The sequence below is a fragment of the Emydura macquarii genome, unplaced genomic scaffold, assembly GCF_026122565.2.
Source record: "Emydura macquarii macquarii isolate MOO-44397 ecotype Brisbane River unplaced genomic scaffold, CSIRO-AGI_Emac_v2 contig_1390, whole genome shotgun sequence".
NCBI lineage: Eukaryota > Metazoa > Chordata > Testudines > Chelidae > Emydura > Emydura macquarii.
The window spans coordinates 13115607-13138757 of record NW_027131527.1 but is presented as its reverse complement, the minus strand read 5'-3'; the positions used below and the strand labels follow the sequence as shown (position 1 = coordinate 13138757).

The following is a 23151-nucleotide window of genomic DNA, read 5'->3' as shown; positions in this document are numbered from 1 at the left end:
AGGAGGGTGGAGTGGCCATTATGCAGCGCTGCTTGGGGCTGGGAGCGGTGTGGCTCTGGCCAGGGCTCTGCTGATCCCATGCGGGATGGGGCGGGGCTGGAAGAGGGGAGTGGCCTCTGTGCGGCACTGCTTTGGGCTGGGAGCGGCGCGGCTCAGCCAGGGAGCCACTGGGCCTACGCGGGAGAGGGGCGGGGCCAGAAGGAGCGAGCAGCGAGTGCCACTCAAAATCATTTGTGTGTGCCACAGGTTGTCGACCCCTGATCTAGTGTATAAATTGGGGCGCTAGTTTTTTGTGAGCCTGCTGTGCTGATCCCATGCTCCTGATATGTGTTTTGCATCTAGAAGAGTGACTCCCATTCTCCACATATCTGTATCTCCTAGCGCTGTGCCATTCATCACTTTGAGCCCGACAAAGAGCAGAATACATCCATGTTCAAATTGTGGGAGCGTTTCTTGCTTGCTGTCATTTAGCTGGAAACTAAAATCTTTTTTTCCCCTAAGAGAATTGTTGTCCCCTCCATCCCTCATGTGCACACAGGTTGGCTGTTGTAGGATTGCCCAGTGATGCAGAAATGTTGGCATTAAATTATCTTTAGGGAAAACATCAAAGAAGCATTTTTTAAAGGTGGTGTGGGTGGGGGTGGCAGTTGGAGGGGAAAAATTACATGGACTGTGCAAACAGAAGGAAAAGGGAACAGGTGAAGAATTAGGAACATAGGATTTGGCTTTCACGATCAGATTCAGCAAATTCAGTACCTTGGGTGGAGGTGTATTAGAAGCCTTACTGGTATAACGAACTGGGCCAATTGTGGAATGCTTACGTAGAGATGGGGATTGCTTCTTCCCCCCTACAGCGATCATCTTATGTCCTAACACCTGAGATGTGTTTGTCCTGACCATAGCCTGCATAACTAATACCTCAGTCCTGCAATCAAATCCACTCAAGTGCAGGCCATTATGCGAAACATGGATTGCTACTGAAGTCAATGGGGCTCTGCATCAGTACACGGGCCCTAAATGTTGTTATTCATTATCTGGTCCTAAAAAAAGAAATATAGAAAAGCTAGCACCAATGTTTGACTTGCTGATCCTCTCCAGCAGAGAATTTCACCGACGAGGCCTCCCCCTTTTAGCTTTATTTTGACAGGAAGCTTTTACTGGAGCAAGATATTTTGTAATAAAATGAAACCCTGAGGCCTGGTGCTGTATATATAGTGTTCCTCAGGATTGTTCTTTGCTGGGGAGGGCCACATACTGATATTATTATATATGTCATGTGTAAGACTCAGCAAAAAGAGCTGAACTCTCTTATGCTTACTCAAAGTACTCTAATAGCTGTTGTCTTAAAGATCTATCTCAGACTGTCCCCTTGGAAAACAAATATAGGCAATGGCCTTGGTGCAAAGGGCTTCTTCTGCCTTCTGACCCCTCCCTCAATGTGCTTTATGCAGTTTGGGAATTAAGTGCTGGTTCCTTCTTTCCCAATCCTCGAGTTGGGAGTGTACAGTTTTATTTTGTAAATCTTCTTTTCTGTAAGCTGAAGCGTTGCTGAGTTATCTCCAGATTCTGGTGTGCCCATGGTATAAATTACAAGAAAGAGTGGTCTGAAGAAATTGTATAGAGACTATACTAAAGCATGCAGTCATAAGGCCAGGTAGGGTGAGGTCAATGAAGAGGCCAAGGCTAGGGATACAAAGGGCCTTTTTAAAATGAGATTTTAAAACGTTAAAATTAAATGTACTTGGTGTTAGAAGATCTGACCCAAAGCCCACTGAAGTCAGTAGGGAGACTCTCACTGACTCCAATGAGCTTTGGAACTGGCTTACTGAGAGTGTTTTTTAAAACAAGTAACTAAAAATCCAACCTTTGGTATGGGTTCCCAGCATCAGTCTCCATACCCAGTGCCCTGTACCACCTCTTGTACCAGTTCCTGGCATCCTGGTCCTCTGTCTGGTGCAATTCTCCATGTTGTACCCCCTGGTCCTCTTGTTCTTTCCTACTCTTGAGGTCCAACATTTTTGGAAATTCTGCTGCATTTTGAAGATCGTTATTCTTCTCAGGGAATTCATTGTCTCTTCTTTCAAATTCCTTATTTAAAAAAAAAAGGAAAGTGGTTAATGGTGGTAGTAGAAAGTCCACCCCAGGCAATCAGACACAAAGCAGCAACTTTTACTCACTCTTCTGCTGCTCTGATGTTGGCGGAGGGAAGGGAAGCTTATGAAAGCATTGAGTTACCAAGTGAGGCCTCTCTTAAGAGAATTTTTAGTTTCCAGGGAGAAGGATAGGGGAAACTTGGCAACCTTTGAAAGGTCATTCTGCCAAGCCCAGCGCTCTGTGGTCCGTGATAATCGGTATTTGCTGTGCTAGAAAACCCCAGATTTAGAGATGAAGGCAAGACATTGAGATAGGAGTTTCTACTTGGAAAAACTAAAAATCCCTAGCAAAAAAAAAAAAAAAAAAAATCCCCTGAGGTCAGTCAAAGTTCAAGATTCTGAGAAGAAGAAAGTGAGCGAGAAGCAGCCATGATTGAAAGAGGGAAAGCAAAAGAAGACAAGATAAATTGTGATTATCTGGCAAAATCAAGACACTTAACTGCCCTGTCTGATTCCAGGGAGGAAACAAATGGAGTTGATAACTTTGCACTACAAAAAGATCATTTCTCCTAGTTTCCTTTGTCCTTCTGCTAAAGCAGCTGTCAGTGGGGTTCATGTACACTACTCTGTTCTTCTCATGTCCAGCACATTCCCAGGGAGATGTCATGTTCCTTTTCCTCACTAGCTCCTGAAATGCAAGCTCTGGATGGTATCTACCTGTGTACACAGGGACTGAACACAGCTCCATCTGAGAGGAAATACTGCTCTTTGCAACAATTCCCAATTAAAATTTTCCAATGATACACCAAAGTGGTGATTTCGAGCCTTTTAGAACTATTCATGAATTATGCCTCACAATGTCTCTGTCCAGCAAGGAAATACTAATAGCCCCGTATTACAGATGAGGACACGGGGGGAGGGTGGGGTATGTGTGTTGCCCATAGCCACACTGGAAGTCTGTGGTACAAATCAGCAGTAACAGCTAGCTATCCTGAAGGGCAGTTCTTTGCTTTACCTCCCCATGATGGTCCTTCCTCCTCGACTGTAGCACTGATGAATAGTAACAGAACTGGCAGGGCTCGGGGGCTAACTAGTATTTTTATATTGGACAGTGTTTATTATTTGGCATTTGAGCTCATTTTAAAAGTGCCAACTTTTCCATTGCTGGTAACTTTCCTGTCCTGGGAAGTGTGAGGGTGAACATACCAGCAGGCTAGAGAAGTACCTACCAGGAATAGCAAGGGATGTTACAATAATTCCAGGAGTGACGTACCAGTCAAACTGTTGTTCAGCCATCAAAATCCCTGGTCCAGCAACAGCTCACAAGGCCAAGAAGTGAGTAGGATCAGACATTGGGATGGGTGAGAAGACTACCCAGAGTTGGGATCATATTTTTAAATGCAGCCCCCTCTGGAATACCACTGGTTGCCAGGAGGAGTGGTATCCTTGATCTTGGCTCTGTGGCCCATTTTGGGACCAGTGGGCCCTGGATTCTTTGTGCCTTTCTTCCAAGTCCAACTGAAGGGCTGTGTCTCTTCCTGTTTTTGGAAGCTGCCGCTCTGCAACCAACTCCTGTCTTCCAAACACCATGTTGGTCCCAGCTCAGTTCATGTGTACTAGGTGATCCCATTCTAATGCAGACAATCCAGGGCTTGTAGTTGGCCGCCATGGAGCATCAATCAAGTTCTTTGTTTGGCCATCACAGGCTGACTGTTCATAACTCCAGCATCTGCGTAGGCAGATTTTTGGGATCCTGGAGGTCTGTCTTCTTCCTGGAGTCTCCACAATAGGAGGAAGTCAGCTTTGGAAAGGAGATCAACCCTCATGCTTCAGGCTATAAATCAATCTCTGTGACTGGAGGTCAGGAGGAAACTTTCCAGGGGGCTTGTTATCCTATTACTGTCTATTGCATGGTTTCTCGCACATTCATCTGAAGTATCAAGTGATGGCCACTCTTGGAGAGAGGATACTGGACTAGACAATCCACTGGTCTGATCCTGTTAGGAATTGCCAGTATTGTTCCTAAAAAGGAGAGGCGAACGGTTCATTCTGCAGGCATGGGAATGATTAGAGGGGAAAGGAGAGGAGTGGTACCTGGCCTGTGAGAAGTCATGGTGAGGACATGACAGGAGTTCTGACTAATAGAGAGCTCAGAGGAATACATCTTTCAATGGGGAAGATTGCCAAGGGGCCTGCCAGATGAGCAGAAAGTTTGGGTCACGAAGAGCTGTACTGGGGAAAAGGAGCAACAGTGGTGGTTCAGAAAGATATATCTACATTAGCTTAATTTGATCTGGACCCTATCACCATAGTAAATACCAGCAGAGGCAAAGGAGTACAAAAGACTGTGGCTTTACATTTCTGTTCCCTGTGGTCTACAAAGGCAAAAAATGGGGGAACTCTCAAGTTACAGCTACTGTAGCACAAAGTGTGCTATGGGGAGAGGGCAAAGAGAGCCCCCTCCTATCATTCCCTCCACTTCAGACCTCCCATGCACGAGGCAGTGATAATTTGGCTGCTTGTGTTCCAGGATGGTAGTGGGAAGGCTAATTCATGCTGCTTTGGAAGGCACGTATCTTGGCAAGGCCATAGCCATAGCTCTGCCTCCTTGTGCACAAACTGGTAGCTGTGCTAGTGGGAACACAGTGTACACCTGTAGAACAGTTGTCTCAGAGGTTACTGGTGGGTGCCCCTGGAGGCGTTATGCCTGCACTTTGCTGACCTAGGTAAGATGATCCCAGAAGAAATACCTCCTTCCTCTTTCAGCACAGCTTCCCCTTGTAGCAGCCTTTATTTGGTCCTACGCATAGGAGTGGAGCAGGCAGTGTCCTCGTCCACTGGTGACCTTTGATTAGCTGGAGTCATCCTCCAGTCTCAGTGGTGGTGAGGAGAAGGGCAGCACTATCTCTCTGCCGTTGTCAGAAGCAGTGACTGAGGCAAGGCGATCTTCTCTGAGGAGGCAGAGGAGCACTCTTTCCACGCTCGCAGCATAAGGCGTATCACATAGGTTTCCAATCTTTGGGAGGCCCCTCCCTCAACCTAGGGGCATGTTTGAAGCGCTATCCAGATAGCTGAGAACTGTTCCCATGGGGAGTCTAGGCAACACACAGGGAGAGAGAGAGAGAAAGAGACTGATTTTCATTTAGTGAAACCAAAATGTGAAACTGCTGCCTCCAGGGACTCTTGTATAAACCCAATAACCACTCTGGGGTAGGCCTTGTTCTGTAAGAAGTGTCCTGGGGTAACTTGGAATGACAGAGCTGTAGTGGCAAAGGTGAGGGCTCTACACTCCACTGCTGAAGAATCTTAAACATGGAGCCCGCTTGGGGCCCAGCGATGGAGAGGTACAGCTGGGGCAGTTGGTAAACAGAGCACAACAGGGGAAGTGAGAGAGAGGGAGCCCGCAGGATCCACAGCAAGGGTGGTAATATGAATTATAAAGGTGGGGAAAAACCCAGTACTGGTCCTCCTGTCTTCTCTGAGTGTGCCTTTGGATCTGTAAACTGCGTGGAGCAGGAGTTGTTGTTAGCTTCAAGCCTTCTTCAGTGCTCAGCACATTGTTGACACTTAAAAAATAATAAGATGCTAAGTGAAAATTTGTCTTTTTATTTGCTCTTTTGTGGGTATGAAGCAGCACGGCTGGGATTGGGTTTTTGTTGTTTGGTTTTGGTTTTTTTCTACCTGTTCCACCAGCAGTGAGAGAGGCTTCACATCTCTCCCTTTCTTTTGAACAGATGTGCCGTTACTCCACTGATGCTGCTGCCACTGCAGCAATTTAGCTGCTTCGTGTAAGCTGGCACCTATACAGCAAGTGCATTGGTGGGGGGGAAAGGGGAAGGAATATAATTACTTGCCGAAGGAATGTTGAGTACCCAATTCAATTACTGAAGACCATAATGAAGTGGGAGCAGTTGCTCCATAGTTAAGCCTGAAGCTCACTCCCCATGGAAAGCCCCATACCCAAATTTCTTTAAAAAGAAGCAAATTTTCCCAGCTCTGTAGGCTGTGTCTCATACTCAAGTAAACTTTTTTTCTAGGAAGTTTGGCAAAAAAGGATAAAGAGTTGAGTTATGCAGCTTAGCAAATGAACCTGGACTTTACTTAGAATATTTTTTAAAACTTTTTTGTGGCTTATCATATATTTAAAAGGGCTTGGCCTAGAAACCCCAAATCTGCTTTAGTAGGCCTTGCTGACAAGAGCCTTTTAGTACTTTTGGAAGGGCTGGTGAGAGATTAAAAAAATATAAAGACTTGTTTTTTCAGGGTAGGGAAAGCAATGCTGGTTGGTAAATCTAAAGTGGGCTCCTTCTGACTCCAGAATATATAATATATATAAAATAAAATGTTGCGTGTGGGAAGACATCCAAGGGAACTATGGTCGAGTGAGAATTTGTAAAGGCATTTGGAAATGAGGCCAAGGACAGAGGAGGGTGGGGAGCTTGGGGACAAAGCAGGGGGAGAAAACTTCGGTGGGGGCAGAAGCCGGAGGTTACATGGTGGCGATAGCATGGAGTCATGTTTCCCTAGCTCAGAATGGGAGAGAGGGAGCTTGAGGCAGGTGGAGAGGGCACATGGATGGGAGCAGGATGGTAGTGAGGCATGAAGGAGTGATGGAGACTGCAGGGATCTCCAGGAGCATTTGGTAGGGTGGGCAGGGAATTTAAATTAAAGCTTTTACATGGATAAAGTTTTCCTCCTCTGCTGTCGGCCACCTCTGTGTTCCACATGTGCATAACTGTGTTACAGGGTCCTTGCCCCTGTTGAAAGCCTAGATGCCTGGGGCTAGCCAACCTTGGATACTAAGTAGGCCCACCTGAGCAGGGATCAGGTGATTCCCCTATAAGAACAGCAGGAGCAGGTGGCTGTGATGTTCCAGGGTATTAGCCAGACCAGTGAGGGGCTGTATCATCACCAGCCCTGCAATACCTGGCTGTTGTAGCTCAACCTGGTTCGCTGACCAACAGCCACCAGAATACAGGTGCCCGAGTGTCTGTGTGATACTGCAGCCTGCCGGTTATACTCTGGTCATATGCTGGCTCTCACCAGCCTGAAGTACTATTCCAGGGTGACCCCAACACTCTACAAATCCCAGATTTCCACCCCAAAATATATGTTCTGTGCTGTCCAGCCCTCTCCTGGAAAATCCAAAGAGATTAGGTCTGCTGTCCCGAAGACAGTGGTCCCAAACTTTTGGGGTCGCACCTCCCTTTACCTAGTCTATGCCCACCCTGGAAGTGCAATAGGAAGCCGGGGCCTGGAGTGGGGCCAAAGCTGCGATTTGGGTCCAGGAACTGGGGCTCAAGTTGTGGCTGGGGCAGAGGGTGGGGACTGGAGCTGCAGCCATGGGGCCGGGAGCCACAAGCTGGAGCTGGGATTTGGGGCCCAGGGCCAGGAGCCGAGGCTGGGGCTTCAGCCAGGAGATGGGGGTAGAGTGGGTGCTTCCTCTTCGCCCTGTGGGGTCTAGCCTAGGCCCTGCCACAACTCCCCCTGAAGATTCTTCTGTGCCCACCTAGGGGGGCACACACCACAGTTTGGAGACCTCTGCTCTAAGAGAACAATACACAACAACTTGCAACCTTCAATGGAGCTACTGAGACAGTGTATAAAAACCACGTGCTATATGCGCATGCCTCAGTGACTCATGAAATGACTGAGGCATGGGTGTGTGCGCCCTTTGTTTTGTGGTGGTGCTTTTAGTATGGGACTGTTAATGTACTAACTGTTCCCATATGCTGCCTCCCTTGCAGCCTGTGGCATGGGGGGGGAGAGATAGGAGGGGAGGAGGAGGTGTGTCGAGTGTGGGAGGAGTTGTCTCTTTGCCACTGAGCATTAGAGATGCTTGGCTGCTGTAAATTAAAACAGCCCCCCAGGTTGCTGTAATTTGTTGTGGGGGCCACTCCATGTGCTCAGCCAGCCCAGAATCTCCTTTGCCCTCTGACTTCCTGGGCTCCACCTTCAGTTCTGTGGGTTGTACTTCTGTCTCAAGCACAGTGAAAATTAGTCTGATATCCCCATGATCCCTAGTGAGTGTCTGTCTACAGAAAAGACCCTGCCATTTGGCACAATTTAATGTTATTGGCAGTCTCTGTTCAAGGCCCAGAAATGCAGCGGGAGCATTTTGCAGGTCAAGGCTGAGAGATGCGTTGGCAGATGGATGAAGGGGGCTCCAGGATTGAAATGAGAGTAGATGCGCTGGCAGAATTGTGTGAAGGAAGCACGCACAGTAGTTATCCAGTTGTCAGTTTAGCTGTTGTTGTTGTTGTTCCTGTTATTTTCCTGAGCTCTAAAACTCTGTAGCAACAACATGAAAGTAAAGTGTCTTACAGTTCTGAGGATGGATGTTGTTGGCAGATTTTTACCAATAAAGATGCATGGATTCTCTGTGTTTCTAGTGATTGACACAGCTGGATGCTGCCACTTTTACTCAACTAACTCAACTTTCCCATATGCAACAATTCCTTCTCTCATTCACTCACACTTTTTTCCTCACTTATGTTGTTCTAGGCTCGTCAGTGACCCAGCTGCTTGCCCGGGACCTAGACGATGATCGTCTTGTGTTTGGTGTTGTCGGAGAAGAGGCCAGCAGGTTCTTTGCAGTGGAAAGCGTGACTGGAGTTGTATGGCTCAGGCAGCCCTTGGACAGAGAGGTAATGTCATTTGCTGCTAGAAGACAAACTGCCACACTTTGATATGTATTTTGTCAGCAATATTCCCTGTGGCAGGCACCTGGTAACTGGAGGGCAGTGGCAAATGGACAGGATCTTGACCAAACATCAGAATGGAAATGATTGCTCCTCATTTTTCTGTGCGCCTCTTGTATGAGGTGATCAGGAGCCTCCTCAAAGCCCTACCTGTGAAAAGTGAGCTTTCCCTGTGTGGTAACGTTTTGGGGCTTGGGCATTCTTTTATTTTTCGATGATAAATCAAAATTTTACACAGAAAGCAGAAACCTTGTGGGACCGAAATTCATTTAATTGAAAATCCAATTTTCTATCAAACGACTTTCAATGGACAGTTTTTGTCCATCCCTAAATGAACCTTTCCATAGTAACGGTGGCATGTATCCCCTTCGGATACTCTGAACTTTGTTCCAGACTCATGGTAACGTTAGGAGCTATGCTCATACCCAGTCTGCAAACGTATGTCAGGGCTGAGCTGTGGTTTATATACCAGAATGAGCCAGTCAGTGGGGAGTCACCACTCAAGCCCTGCTGGGCAGTACTTTCTGCAGTGCCTAACTTCACAGGGTTCTCCAGCAGGAAACCCCCCTAAGCTTCTAATGGCAATGCAGAAGCGTCAGTGGCTCAGAACCCACATGGTCCCAGGTTCTAGTCCCACAGATTCTTACATCATCTGCTCTTTCAGGTTGGTGTCAGTCCAGGTGAATCCTGTGGAATTCCTCCATCAAGTCAGGGGCATGGACATGGGAAGCAGGTTCCCAAGTGTGATCATTGGGGCCATAGCCTTCCCAGTTCACCAGACAGTGCAGGTGGCCATGCATCTGTTAGGAATCAAAGATGGCATGTGCTTTGTACTCCTTGATACTCTGGATTTCAATTGGCAGAGCCAATGTGTGGTTCGGTCAAGGAAGGGCTTCAGAAGGGAAACCTGAAAAATTGGGTGTGTTTTGAGAGGCTGGGGAAACTATAGTTTCAAGGCAATGGGGTTGATCTGCCGGCATATCAGGAAAGGTGTCCCGGGAACTGGCGATCCAATTTCCAGGATTGTGCTTGGTGGAGAGCCATGCCTGCTGGCCTGACTGCGGATGTTGGCGCTTCTCGTTGCTGTTGGTCTGCGTGCCTCTTGTAAGCCTCCTTCACCTCTTCTAGATGGTTCCCGAGGTGCTCCTGAATTATATTGGACCTGTTGGTGGCAGCTGGATTCAGGGAAGCTGCTGGTAGCCCCTAAGGAAAAGGGGATAGAACCCGTAATTAACCAAGAAGGGGCTCTGACTTGTAGAGGTATGGTCAGTGTTGTTATATGAAAACCCTCCATATAGTAGGAGTCTCTGCGGGTACTCAAGTGCTGAAGGGTCTTGTCCAAGGCATCTTGGTATATGCACAGGAGTCTATGTAAGCTTGGACTTTGGCCAGCATGCAGGGCCATCAGAAAAAACAGGCAACCATGTGGGAGATGTTCAAGGCAGCCAGAATGACCTGCTGATGGAGCATCATGGAGCATCATGGCACAGCCATAGCACCTCCACTTGGGGGTGTCCTGCGGGGGGGACAAATATGCACTTGTTGAAGTATGTTATCCTATCCCACCCAGAAAGTTGCATCTGAGCCTCTAATGGCATAGACTGTGTTGCTTGGGCAAGCAGAGTCATCTTTTGAGGCAGACAGAATGAGGGAGAGTACGTCTTGCTGAGCTGTAGCTTTGACAAACTTATTCTGTTCAAGGAGGTTGGGGGGGGGGGCTCAGAAATAGGTTTCTTGTTTTCTCAGTAGTATTCACCATAGAGCGTCAGCTTTTCCATTTCAGTTTTCCAGGCACTAGGTAACTGTAAACTTGAACTGAGAGAACAACAAGGCCCATTTTAACTTCAAAACTTGGGCCTTGTGGAGGTACTCAAGGTACTTATGGTCTGTAAAAACCTGTCCTGGGTGCTGAGCGCTCTCAAGGTGATGACACCATTCTTCAAATGTGGTTTTGATTACAAGCAGCTCCTAGTCCAGTATTTCATAGTCCATCTCTGTGGGGGTGAGATTTTGAGAGTAGAATGCACAAGAGTGCAGAACTGACTTGGGTCTAAGTTGCTGTGAGGGAACAGACCCAACAGCTACCTTGGATGCATCGGCTTCCACTGGGTCAAGGTGTGCAAGAATGAGAGCCATGGTAAAGGTATTCTAGAGCTGGTCAAAAGCAGGCTGGGCTTCAGGCAATCACATGAATTGAAATGCTTTATAAAGGAGGGAAGTCAGTTGGGCTATTTGTTCAGAGAAGTTGGCAATGAATTGCCTAGAAAAATTCACAAAGCCCAGGCAGCACTGAAGCCCTTGGAGGGTCTGCATTTGCTCTCTGGTTGTGGATGGCTACCACCTTCTGCAGGTCCATCTGAATGCCCTCTGAGGAAATGATATCACATAGATATTCAATGGTGACCTGGTTGAAAGTGCACTTCTGTAGTTTGGCTTACAAACAATGCTTCCATAGTCTCTCCTGGGCAGACCAGACTTGATGGCAGTGCTTCAGGGTTCTCAGAAAATACTATCAAGGTAGATGACCACATACTGGTCCAGGATGTCCCTGAACACATTATTTAGGAAATGTTGCAGGGGCATTGGTTAACGCAAACAGCATTACTCAAAGTGCCCATATTGGATATGAAAAGCTGCCTTCCATTTATCCCCAGGTCTTATTTGCAGTAGATTTTATGTCCCTCAAATATCTAGTTTAGTGATGATCCTGGCAATCCTCAGGTAGTCCAGCAATTCCAGGATCAGGGGCGAGGGGTACCGGTTATGAATAGTCACCTCATTCAATGCACAATAGTCTAGACAGAGGCATAGTGATGTGTCCTTTTTCTGCACAAAGAGGATTGGTGCATTCGCTGGAGAGGTGGATCTCTGAATGAAATTCTTGGCAAGATTTTCCTGGTTATAAGCACATCATGCCTCTCGCTCTGGTTCAGACATGATGTATATCCATCCATAGGACACCTTTGCCCGGGGTTGTAGGTCCATTGGACAGTTGTAGTCCTGTGTGGGGGTAACAAATTCACATTTTTCTTCTCAAGCACATCCAGATAGACTCGCTACTTGTGGGGGAGGCTGAGGTTCTGGTCTGAAACTGCACCCTTCTGGTTATCCCCTGTGGTCCAGGATTTCACTTCAGAGAGTGTTATCCAATTCTGGAGCCCTGGATGAGAGTCCCCTGTGGGTGGGTCAATTTGTTGGAGGCAAATTTTCTGGCAATATTCAGAAGAGAAGCTAATGCTCCTCTGCTGCCAGGAGATCCATAGGTGGTTCTCCAATCAAGGAATGCCAAGAATTATTGGGAAGAATGGAGAGCAGATTACATCAAACCATATTATCTCTTGGTGCCCTTTCACTATGGCTTCTAAGGGGGTGGTCTCTTGTGTCACCAGCCCTGACGATAGGAGGACCAGTGACACAAGAGACAATCATCAATCATCTCCCTCAGGTTCGGTGTGGGCTTGGGCTAGAGAGGGATCTAGAGGGTTTGAGTTGCCTTCGTGTCTATAAAATTGGCTGCAGTCCTGGAGTCCTTCATTACCAGTTGTGGAGGAATCTGCTGTACCTTCTCCAAGATCCACAGCTACAGTAATGATTGGAAATGTGGGGAGAGCCCATGGCTCCCAGGTCAGGTTCTACTTGAGCGTTTGCAGGGATGGTTCCAGAGCATGAAGTTTGGTGATGCCCAGGCTGTACCCGCTACCGGGCCTGGGCTGGTCCACCTCCTGAGCTTTTTCAAGATGGACAGGAGGCAAGGGCATGCCCTGGTGCCCCATGGTAAAATCAAGGTTTAGCTACCGTCAACGGTTCTTTCCCCTCTGGGGTCAGGTATCAGCGATCCAGATCAAGTGGGTTCAGGGCTCAGTTCAACAGGGTTTGGCATAGAGAGCAAGCATGGGGACATCAGGCCACCCCTTATTTCTTCCTTCCTTCTGGTCTCACAGCCAAGAGTCAATGTGCAGGGCAAAATCAGTAATGGCCTTTAGGCAGGTGGGGTTTTCAAAGTGGGCTAGCTCATTTTGTATATCTTCACTGAGTTCCCCCCAGAGTTGTTATAGATGAGCTGCTTTATTCCATTTGACATCCAACTGCAAGCTGTCAGGACTAAATGGCATAGGAGGTGGCTGCCCTTGTCCCAGTGAAGCTTATGGAGGGCTGCCTCTGCTGAGTGGATGTGATGCAGGTCATCAAAGATGGTTGAGAAGGCTTGCAGAAAGGAATCCTGGTTGGAGAGCACTGGGGTGTTCTGCTCCATCATCGGGATAGCTCAATTAAGCACTTTGCCAGTGAGCAGGCTGACTCCTAGCCCCAACTTCGTTTGGTCTGTGGGGTGTGTTTGGGGGCAGAGCAGGAAAATCAGCCTGCATTAGTTCAGGAATCCCCAGAATTTCTGACAATCCCCATCAAACTGTTCAGGCAGTGGTACCATGGGAGTGATGGATGACCTGTTTGGGCACATAGTGTAGCTGCTTCTCTCTGAGTGTGTGCTAACTGCTCACGTAGGGTCTGTGCTTCACCAGCAAGCTGTGTCATTTGGGTCTTGTAGCTTGCGGTTCTCTGCCTGCAGGTGGGTGACATAGTCCTGCAGATCCTGGGCCCTCGGGGAGCCATTGGTCGGAAGGGACCTGCCCCTTCTGTCTTCTGTGGAAGGGTTGGATGGAGTGGCGGTAGGCAAAGGTGGTCTGAGCAAACTCTCGGGACAGGGGTGTGGGTAACGTGTGTGCATCAGTCAGTTACCAAGTTGTGGGCAGGAGATGAATAGCAGGGTCATTCTCAAGCCAGGTCAGGATACCAGGAAGTCAGGGTCAGGCACCAAGTTGCAGACAGAAGGCAGATAGCAGAACTGGGGACAAACGAGGGGTCAGAAGCCACACTCTAGGGTCCACATCCAGACAAAGCCTAGAGCGGAAGCAAACCAGCAGTCTGCATTGTTGCTTAGACAGCTCCCTATGATGGCTTCCTGGCTTATATACCAGCATGAACCAATAATGGACTGGGGGGCCCTGCTGTGTGATACTTATTACAGTGCCTGGCTTCCTAGGTCCTCCAGCAGAAATCCAGCCTAAGCTTCCACTGGTGATGCAGAAGTGTAAGTAGCCCACAACCCCCATGGTCCCAGTTTGTAGTCCCTTCGGTTCTTACAATGCAATGATGAAAATGATGCCATAAATCCAGTGACACCCCAATCCAGAGATCTGGATTCTTTCTGAAAGGTCATTCCCCACGACCTCTGTGGAGTCACTAACAGATCCTTCCCCTTTCTCTGGTCACACACACTGATGCTTCTGTGGAGGGCAGAGGGAATGAGCAGGAGGCACACGTTAGTTCTGCCTCATTACCTACCCTGGATTTCACAGTCATGTGATCTACTCTAGTGTTAACAAAAAATTAAATTAATACTAACGGCCAGAGAGCACAGCACTCAGAAACTCAGGAAAGGTTATGTGCTCAGCCTGCTCCTTTGAAGCCATCCAGAGTCCAATTTTCACTTTTAAAGAATATCTGAACCCTATTTTTTCAGAATATTTTGCATGAAGATGGTGTGTGCCTCAGTTTCCCCTTGGTACTACATGATTAACTAGGTGGTGGGGAGGTGTTTTCTTTGCAGAAAAATCCAGAGATCAATGTGGGCCCTGGGCCCAGACAATGACCCAGCAATCTGTTACCTAGCAACTGACACCCCTCTGTGGGAAGCCAGCCGGTTTGACCAGCTGGAGAACAGAGTCAGGAGGAGACCATATGACCTTATTTGCCCAGGAAGAGGAACAAAAGACTGAGGAGGAGCAGGTTGGGTTAGTTAAGTGTGGCGTGCTGGAAGCAAGAGGTACTCTGGACTGGGGGCTGTGAGAGGACCCTAGGCCCTTGCCAGACTCAGTTGGACTTGACTGCAACTTTCCCACTCTTTGTGCTAACTCAAGGACTTCCTGTGCTGTGTTCCAGACATTTAACAAATCCTGCTGTTTGACAATGCTGTCTGAGAGTCACTCCAGTCTATAGAGGTTGGAGAGCATTGCTCCCTTTGGGTGTGCAAGGCTTCCCCCCAGGGGGCCAATTTGAGTGGACTCACTGAGGGGAGCTCATGGAGTGAAGCAGGTGTGCTGGAGGCTCAGAGGTACAGTCCATGGAGGTGGTGAAACCAAGTGGCTTACCCCGGTGCGAGAGTAAACCCTCAAGGGGTCCTCCCAGGGACTGTTACAGAGCTGTGCAAACACCGGATCTGTGAATCTGTGACACCTTTGTTAGAGATACTGGGTAACACTACTCATATTGACTTCTGTTGGGTGTACATGGCTTCTTCTCTCAAGATCAGGCACTTGGATACTAAAATTGGCATAATCTCGTACATAAATGACCATTTTACACACACATAGTAAATGCCTATTTGAGTGCCTAAATGCAGGGGCTGGGTGCCCTGTTTAGGTGCTCATCTTTAAAAGTTGAGCTTCGCTATTCCCCTGGCTGCTGCATCTCCTGCATTTCTGATGAGATGGAGGATGGTTCCATATGGTAAAGACACTGGACTGGAACTCAGGAGATTTTGAATCTCTTCCTGGCTGTGCCACAGACTTTCTGTGTGACCTTGGGCAAAGCACAAATCTTCCCTGTGCCTCTGTTCCCTATCTATAAAACAGAGAAAGTACTTCCCTACCTCGCAGAGGTGCTGTGAAGCTAAAACCCATTAATACTGGTGAGGTGCACAGATACTATTGGGATGAATACCAGAGAAATCTTAGTTTAAAAAAAATTTGCATGGGAATGGAGGGACTCTTTGCAGAGGGTCAGACTCTGTGCTGTCTCTCGCAGGAGTTTTGGCATAGTAGACACAGCCTGGCGTGGTGGTATGGAGGAAGGGGCAAAAGATAGTTTTGCACATAGACGTCAACTCTCACAATTTAATGGTGAGTCTCATTGTATCTGGTGGTTGTTTTTTAAGTTCCCCATGATCTCACAACTGCTGGCATCAAACTCCCAAATCTTCCTCTATTCAAAGTGGCCACCATCTTCCATCACTTTAACAGGCCTGAAACCAAACATACTTTAGTCAAGATGTCCACTATTTCCCTGCAGTTTTGCCAGTGGAAGCAAGGCTGCCCCTAGTGAAGACAACCACCGTCTTCCATTATCTTCAGTGGGTTTGAAGTCAAGGTGCCCTCCAGAAAAGTGTCTGTCATTCGATGGGTAGGGAGCTGACAAGGAGTTATGAGGAGATGGGGGGAATGTGAGAAGCAGGAGGGGACTGAGAGGGTGCAGGGGAGAGCCTAGAAAGTTCAGGGAGACGTGGAGTGCAAGTGAGGGTCTTGAAGAGACAAAGGAAATGAATGTACAAGGAGAGAAACTTGTAGAGGAATGTAGGATGCAGGTGGAGATTGGGAACAGGGGAGGCTGCTTGTGTCAAGGAGCTGGAGTGTTTATATGAACTTTGCAATCCATGTGGATTGTGGTTGGGGTGTGTGTGTGTGTGTGTGTGTGATTGGATTTCTGAGGAGAGCAGCTTGCATATGTAAGCAAGATCTGAGTGTCTGAATAAAGGGGGGCACTTTATTTGCATGGGCTTTGTATCTGCATGAGTACAATTAAGTATTTAGCATAATTCACCTAGGTGCTGAGCATAATGGGAAATGGTTAGCAGGGCTGGTTTGGGGCTACAAACCACTTTTGTGTTAACTGCTGGGGAATGAAATGTCCTTCAATTGTATGAACAGATGTCAGCAAAACTGTGCTTAGTCTGTTATGATAGAATACTTCACCCTAAACTAAACAGAACTCCACAAGGGTGGTGGACAGATGTTTCAGCCTGATAAATATGGGAGGTGGAGAAGTCTTCTATTGGGATTGCATGGGCCCTGGTAAAGGGTTGCCCCCAGGCATGGAGTGAGTCTCTCCTCCCATTGTTAAAAGAATTAATGACTCCTCTGTCTTTTGTTTCTTGAAAATTGGGACATTGTCTGTATGTCAGCAAAAGGTTTACCCATGAGCTGAAATCACTAAAGAGCTGACCCAGTAGAGGATCGGGAAACCTTGCCTGACAACTAACAGAGCTAAGTGAGCAACAGGCACCTCTGGTGAGAGGGTGGCACAGTCGGTGCCAGCCCGGTCAGCAGTTGGCAGAGGGGCCAGCACAGTTGGTGCCAGTCCGGTCGGCAGAGAGGGCCGGCACAGTCAGTGCCAGTCCGGTCAGCGGTTGGCAGAGGGGCTGGCACATTCGGTGCCAGCCCAGCGTGGTTGTCAATGGGAGACAGGCGCAGTCGGTGCCAGCCAGGTGCAGTCAGCGGGAGCCAGGCGTGGTCGCTGCCAGAGGTCAGGGACTCAGCAAGGCCCGAAGGCAGTAGGAGGCAGCAGCAGAGGGGGCCTGGTCAAGCCTGTGTCGAACAGGAGCCGCATAGGGGGTGGAGCCACACCTGAGAGGTGGACATTGCAAATACGAGGGTCAGTACAGGGGGAAGAAGGAAGGGAGAGGCGAAGGACACACCCTATACTCTGGGATGGGTTTGGCTCATTAAATTAATGAATTCTGATTGCACTGTTTCCCAAACCATTAAAACTATTAAAAGGTTTCTTTCTACACTCAGACTCTGTGCTTGCGAGAGGGGAAGTATTGCCCTTTGGGGGCACCCAGGGTATAGTATGTGATTTCCCAGGTGACTGGGTGGGGGCTCGAGCCAGTTTGGTGTTGTATCATTGACAGGGACCCTAGACATAGAACCTGGCCCTTGCTGCTGTTGACTTGGTCTGGCAGAAGGGTTACACATATATGAACTGATCCTGGGGAAATCTGCAAGTGTTTATGTATTGGTTTGACTGTGAGGACAAGTCTATAGTATGTGAGAGGAAGAGAGTTTGGAGGTGCAGGCAGGCAGGGCAGAAGTGTGTGAGAGAGTTTCTGGTGGAGTAAGTAAGAGAGAATGTGTGTGAGAGAAGATGAAGGTGGAAAGAGTATACAGAGACTGGGAGTGGCTAGTATGAGAAAGGAAAAGTGTAGAGGGAGAAAGGGGGGAGAGATTGCAAAGTCGGAAGAAGAGTAAACCATGAAAGAAAAGCAAGATGGAGGGGACATAAAGGAATCATATTAATTATTGGACAGTGTAGGAAAATAAGGTTGAGGAACAAAAAGAGAGAGGACAAACAGCAGTGGAAAGGGAAAAAACAACAAAAGGGAAAAGAACAAATGCAAGGGAGTCAAAATAAGCTTTGAAAGATTTACTTAATAGAAAGAATTAGATGCAAAATGATGCAATAAATTACCAAGTCTAAAAAGGGATGAGACTGAAATGAGCTGTGGGGACAGAAATTAGGCTGGGGGCAGTCCTGTCTGTCTGTCCTGCCTCTACCCTGATTTATCTTTTTTTATGTTCAACAAAATTTGGTCTTGGTCCCTGTTCCCCAATTTTTTCCCCCTTGTTGCACTTGTGGAGGGAAGAGGTGGGAGAAGTAGTGATGAAAAAGCTGACATTGGAGAGTCTTACAGCAAGGAAAATGGATGTCTCTCTTGTGTCCTTGGCATTTGGGCTGCTCAGACTGGCTACAGGCATTGCCCTGAGGCAGGAACTGAATCCCACTTAGGCTTTCTCAGATTGCGTTTCCTGAGCCTTCATGGAGGGGAAAGCATGCTTTGGTAAACCAGCCCCGAACCCCCTGCAAGGTAAACAGTTATCTCGGTGTAAGAGAGAAGCTAAGCTGCAATTTTGGGAACCAGAGCCTGCTGGCTATCCCTAAGCTTCCTTAGAATAAATCAACCAAGTCTATATCTCATGCAATCATTCCAAGCTTGCTTTCAGATCATTCCTCTACCGAGCTTCCAGTGTGCTTGTCATGCCACTCTCACAGCAGTGGCTAGGGGGCAGTGCAGCTGTAAAAGGAGGAATCGGAAGGAAAGGAATTGTTTGATGGCTGGTTGGGACTCTGGGTTAAGTGAAATCAGACAGTCTCCAGATAACAGATAGCTCTGTTGTAATATTTTGAGTCACTCTCCCCAGCCCCGCATGATTTCTTTGGCATGATTTTATGTCCCTCAACTGGGAACAGTCCCTGGAGGAAAAGAGGTGGTCAGGAAAGAAAGTTCCTCTCCATCTTCTTAAGCATTAGATGCCAGCTGTTGCTTGGAGGCAGGATACTAGAGTTGACAGACCAGTAACCTGATGTTCCAGTATAGCAAACATTCTGTGTTCCTGGACTGAAGATGTCAATACACTCACATCCAAGAGCTGGGTGGAGGTGGGGATGGTATATAGGGAGGGAGAACGGAATATTTTTTTTTAATGGTATGGAAAAATTGATGGGACTTCACAGGTCCCTTGTCTCTAATCTGTAAACTGGGGACTTTGCTTCCTCTTGACTCTTTAGAGTCCTCCTGGATTGAAGTCATCATCACAGGGCCAGTGTTGGGTTTTTATTTATTTATTTTTGTTATGCTTAGCCGTTGAATTAACTGGGATGTTAAGGAGCATTAGGGGCATGGGGCAATTGACTTCTCGAACCCTTTCCTCGGGGGGGAGGAGGTCTCAAATGTTTTTATTCTGCAGACTACTTGTCTCGTGGATGCCTCTCCTGGCATTCCCAGTCACAGAACATCCCAGCAATTGCTTTCTATCAGAGTAATATTAGGAAAGCTGTGATGTGTTTTAGCAGTCTTTAGTGAGATAATTGTGGTGTCCTATTTGACAAAACCTCATCACATCTCTCAGCTGGAACCAAAGAGGACAGGCAGCTCTCTGCAGACCACAGTGGTCCATGAGCCACAGCTTGGGAACCCCTGTCTTTGAGGAGGTCTGTCTCTCCCTTGCTGGCCATTGTTGCCAGGGTCATAGTGCATGCCGGAATATGCTGGAGAGGGGTGGCACGACGAAGAAGGTTAAACAGCAGACTCCTTTGATCTGTATGGCATTCATAAAATATCCACCTCCTGTTAGAGTGCTCAGCTGCCAGTTGGGAAGCTGGCTGCTTCAGTCCTTGCCACCTGTTGACACGGGAGAGCTGCCTCTCGTGTATAGATAATGTATGGGAGCCCCATGTTGTCAGTATTTCTGAGCAATTGCACTCATATACAACATATGTAAGTGGGCTTGACCCCTCCTTATTTTCTTCAAGGCCATGACAGTGTTTTGCATGTAATAATACTCGGCTAAAGTTCAAAGCCTGCCCTCCACAGATAAATGCTATAGTGCCTCTAATTATATGTTTTTCTTCTCTTTTCATTTCAGACTAAGTCAGAATTCACGGTTGAATTTTCTGTCAGTGACAGCCAGGGGGTAAGTGTGACTTTTTTCATTTCGTGATCTGAGACAGGAGAAGCATGGGGTGGGACCGGAGAGCACTGGCTGCTGGGGAGCTCACAGCCTCTGCAATCCCAGCCTCTCCCCGAAAGGGGCATCATGGAACGAACAGGAGAGCACTGGGGGATGGTTCAGATACTTCAGGCCCAGCCTCTTTCACCAGGCCACTGTAGGGCATGGTGTAGAAATACAGATGCAAGTCGTTTTACTTTTCATGTAAAAGCTGCGGCGCTGCAGGGATTAGAGTAGAAGCACTGGCTCGGGGGATCATGCAGCTACAATACTACCATCTCCTAGAAGAGCAGCTCTCAGGAATGGAGTGGCTGCATTGTTTTCCAGGGGAATAGAGAAGTATTCTAGTCCCAGCATCTACCAGCAGGGGGCGTTGTAAGTCCCATTGGACCTCTGGCTGTTGGGAATTTAAAGAGAATGATGTACAGTAGCTGTGGCTGTAAAGGAGTTGACAGCTGCTGAAGTTTTGGTCACTTTCTGCCTGAATCTGCAATTCTACATCTGCCCCTTCTCTGAAATCCTTTGAGAATGAAGAAAATATCCAGTAGCCTAATGCCAGCTATATGTTTTATCCTTTCGGCCACAGGTGATCAAGGGGACAGTGAATATCCAAGTGGGAGATGTGAATGACAATGCTCCGAGGTTTCACAATCAGCCCTACAGCGTTCGCATTGCAGAGGTAGGGGCTTGGGTTTCCTCTGGAGAGATCTTTTCCCTGGGCACTCTTTCTTCTCAAGGGCAGAGCTTGCCCATTTGTTTCAGTTCATTGTAAAAAGAGCAGAGCTCTCTGTCCAACTGTGTGGTGATGGTGACAGCCCCCAGGAGTGCTGGGATCTAAAGCACTGGAGATCAGTTTGGTTCCATCTCTTCCACCTGGCCTATCTTTGGGGCTTAGTGAAGGATGACGTCTCTGAAAGTTTAGGCTGTTTGTTTCCAGTGGGTAGGAGTGGTGATAACTCTCCAGCGGCAGAGTAAACCTTCGGAAAAAGGCAAGTAGAGGAGTGAGGTGTAGGCTCAGAAGAAACGCAACACACAGTCCCTCTGGGGTTTTAATTCAGGAACAAGCTTTGGGAAGGAGTTTAGACTGAAAGCAGCCCCTAATAGCCCAGTTTTTGCTTCTGCTTTCTTTTGGGGACAAAGGAAGAGGAGCCTCCACTGAGGCAACTTTGTGTAGAAGTAAATGCTGCCGCAAGCCTTTTAGATTAGTGGCAAACTCCAAGAAAGGTCTGCCTGTATGGTTCTGCTTCCCCAGGAGAAGACTGTCATGCTCCTTCCAGGGTGGCTTGGCCATGCCGGCTGGTGGGAAGAAGATAGCTCCTGTTTGTGTCACTAAGGGAGACTGCTTGTGTAAATGCAGTGAAGTAGAATTAGCAAGGGGCTTCTCACTCCGGAGATTCTGGACTGGTGTCAGGATTGTTGGGTACAGCCTAGCAGCCAGTGTTCAGTGAGGGAGAGGATGGAGACTGACAAGCTGCACCATGGCTGGTACTAGTCTTAGTCAAATGATTAACAGTTTTGAAATGGAGAAATGAACTGATGGAGCCCTCTCCTTTTCTGATGCTGAGCCAGGCCCTGCTGTTCCTAGACTAGGGGAGCCCTCTCCCTGTCTGACCCCAGGGCAGGCTCTTGTTATTCCTGGAGCATGCCTCTGTGTGCATATAAGAGAGTGCATCTGTGTGTGTGAAATTGAGCAGGCTTTGGTAATTGAGAAGTACAAATTATTGGATTACAAATGATTTGTTAATATGCTGACTGCAGGCGCCCTGGTGTACTGGAGCTTTGATCTTTCACTGTCTCTTTCCTGCGTGGGTGAATTTTCTTCATTAGGCTGCTTGTGATAAATTGGCCTGGAGTTTGTCTCCCGTTTGCTTTGTCTGTTTCTATGTGAAGCAAATAATCTGAAACACCTTTTTGGGAATGACAGTGGATCAAAAGCATTTCTTCTCCTTTTTAGAGAGTAAATATTTTAAAAAAAACAAAAAAAACCCCGAAGTCAGCAGTAGCTATATAACCCACTCCCTGCTCCCCTTGTGTGCCCAGACCTCTGAAAACGAATGAGGAGTGACTGGATCTCAATCTTCCACATCCTCTGTATGGTGATATATCTGACGGAGGGTAGTTTAGTTGGTCTGTAAAGGGAAAGGGCAGTCGGTGTTGGAACTGCATGTCCTGTCTCCACAAGGCCACCCTAGGATATTGGAGGGGAGGGAACTGGCTTTTAGGTGACTTCGCCCAAATCCTTGAACACAGAGACCCTTGTTTTCTATTGCTTTCCTCCTCTTTTCAAGCTATTTTCCTATCTACAGAAAACTTCCCTGTAGGACACAGACAGGAATAGAGGTGAATGTTCTCTCCTCCTTCGCCATCCCAATTTCACCCATAAATATCTGTTAAAATATTTGTATATGGTGTCTACTGGGGAGAGGGCTCTCTCCTGGTCATGGAGAAATGAATGGAAACTGGATTTCTGTACCCATCTGGTATTGACACTGAATTAAGCTCCTATATTTATATAGCTGGAGAAGCCATGCCATTTCTTCTCTCACGTCACCTCCATCTTGAGAACTAAGATCGTAAATTTTCAGCCTTCCATATATCTGAATTTGTTTATGGGCAGTAGGGAGGGCAAAAGTTCAGGAATGGATGTGAATGTTAAAGTTGGTTGGGAAAAAGGCATCATGGCAGCAGTGCCGGACTAAAAAAAAAACCAAAAACTGCCACACTCTTTCTCTGCCGGCTTCTTCTGGATGTGAGTCCCCTGCTCTGCAGTGAGGACTCTGTTGTCCATCTTGTTTTTGGTTGTAGTTAGCATCATGTTACTCAGAATGCACCATCATTGCAACTTTGTTGCACCTTCAGAACTTATGCTTTTTTGGAAGTTGCCTAATGTAATTAAGTTTGTTCATGTTGCAGTCCGTACTGGTGAACTTTAGGCAAGGGCATGAATCAGAGGTAATGAGCCACATACTCATCATTCAGCCTGTGTCCTGGAAGCACTTCTGTTCTTCTACCAGGCAGATAACATTTCCATGGTGTCTTTTTTCTGTGTGGTAAGGGAGTGAGAAAAAGGGAGATGAG

The 23151-nt window shown here is 47.5% G+C and overlaps 1 protein-coding gene across 3 annotated transcripts in view; it reads left to right on the top strand.

Annotated features, from left to right (window-relative positions):
- CDH23 (cadherin related 23) overlaps window positions 1-23151 on the top strand; it is a 454320-nt gene that overhangs the window by 96364 nt on the left and 334805 nt on the right. For all 3 annotated transcript variants that reach the window (XM_067552666.1, XM_067552664.1, XM_067552665.1), the window contains exons 4-6: window positions 8598-8740; window positions 19990-20037; window positions 20660-20752. In XM_067552666.1, coding sequence (XP_067408767.1) covers window positions 8598-8740; window positions 19990-20037; window positions 20660-20752 — 284 coding nt within the window. The remainder of the gene's footprint in view (window positions 1-8597; window positions 8741-19989; window positions 20038-20659; window positions 20753-23151) is intronic.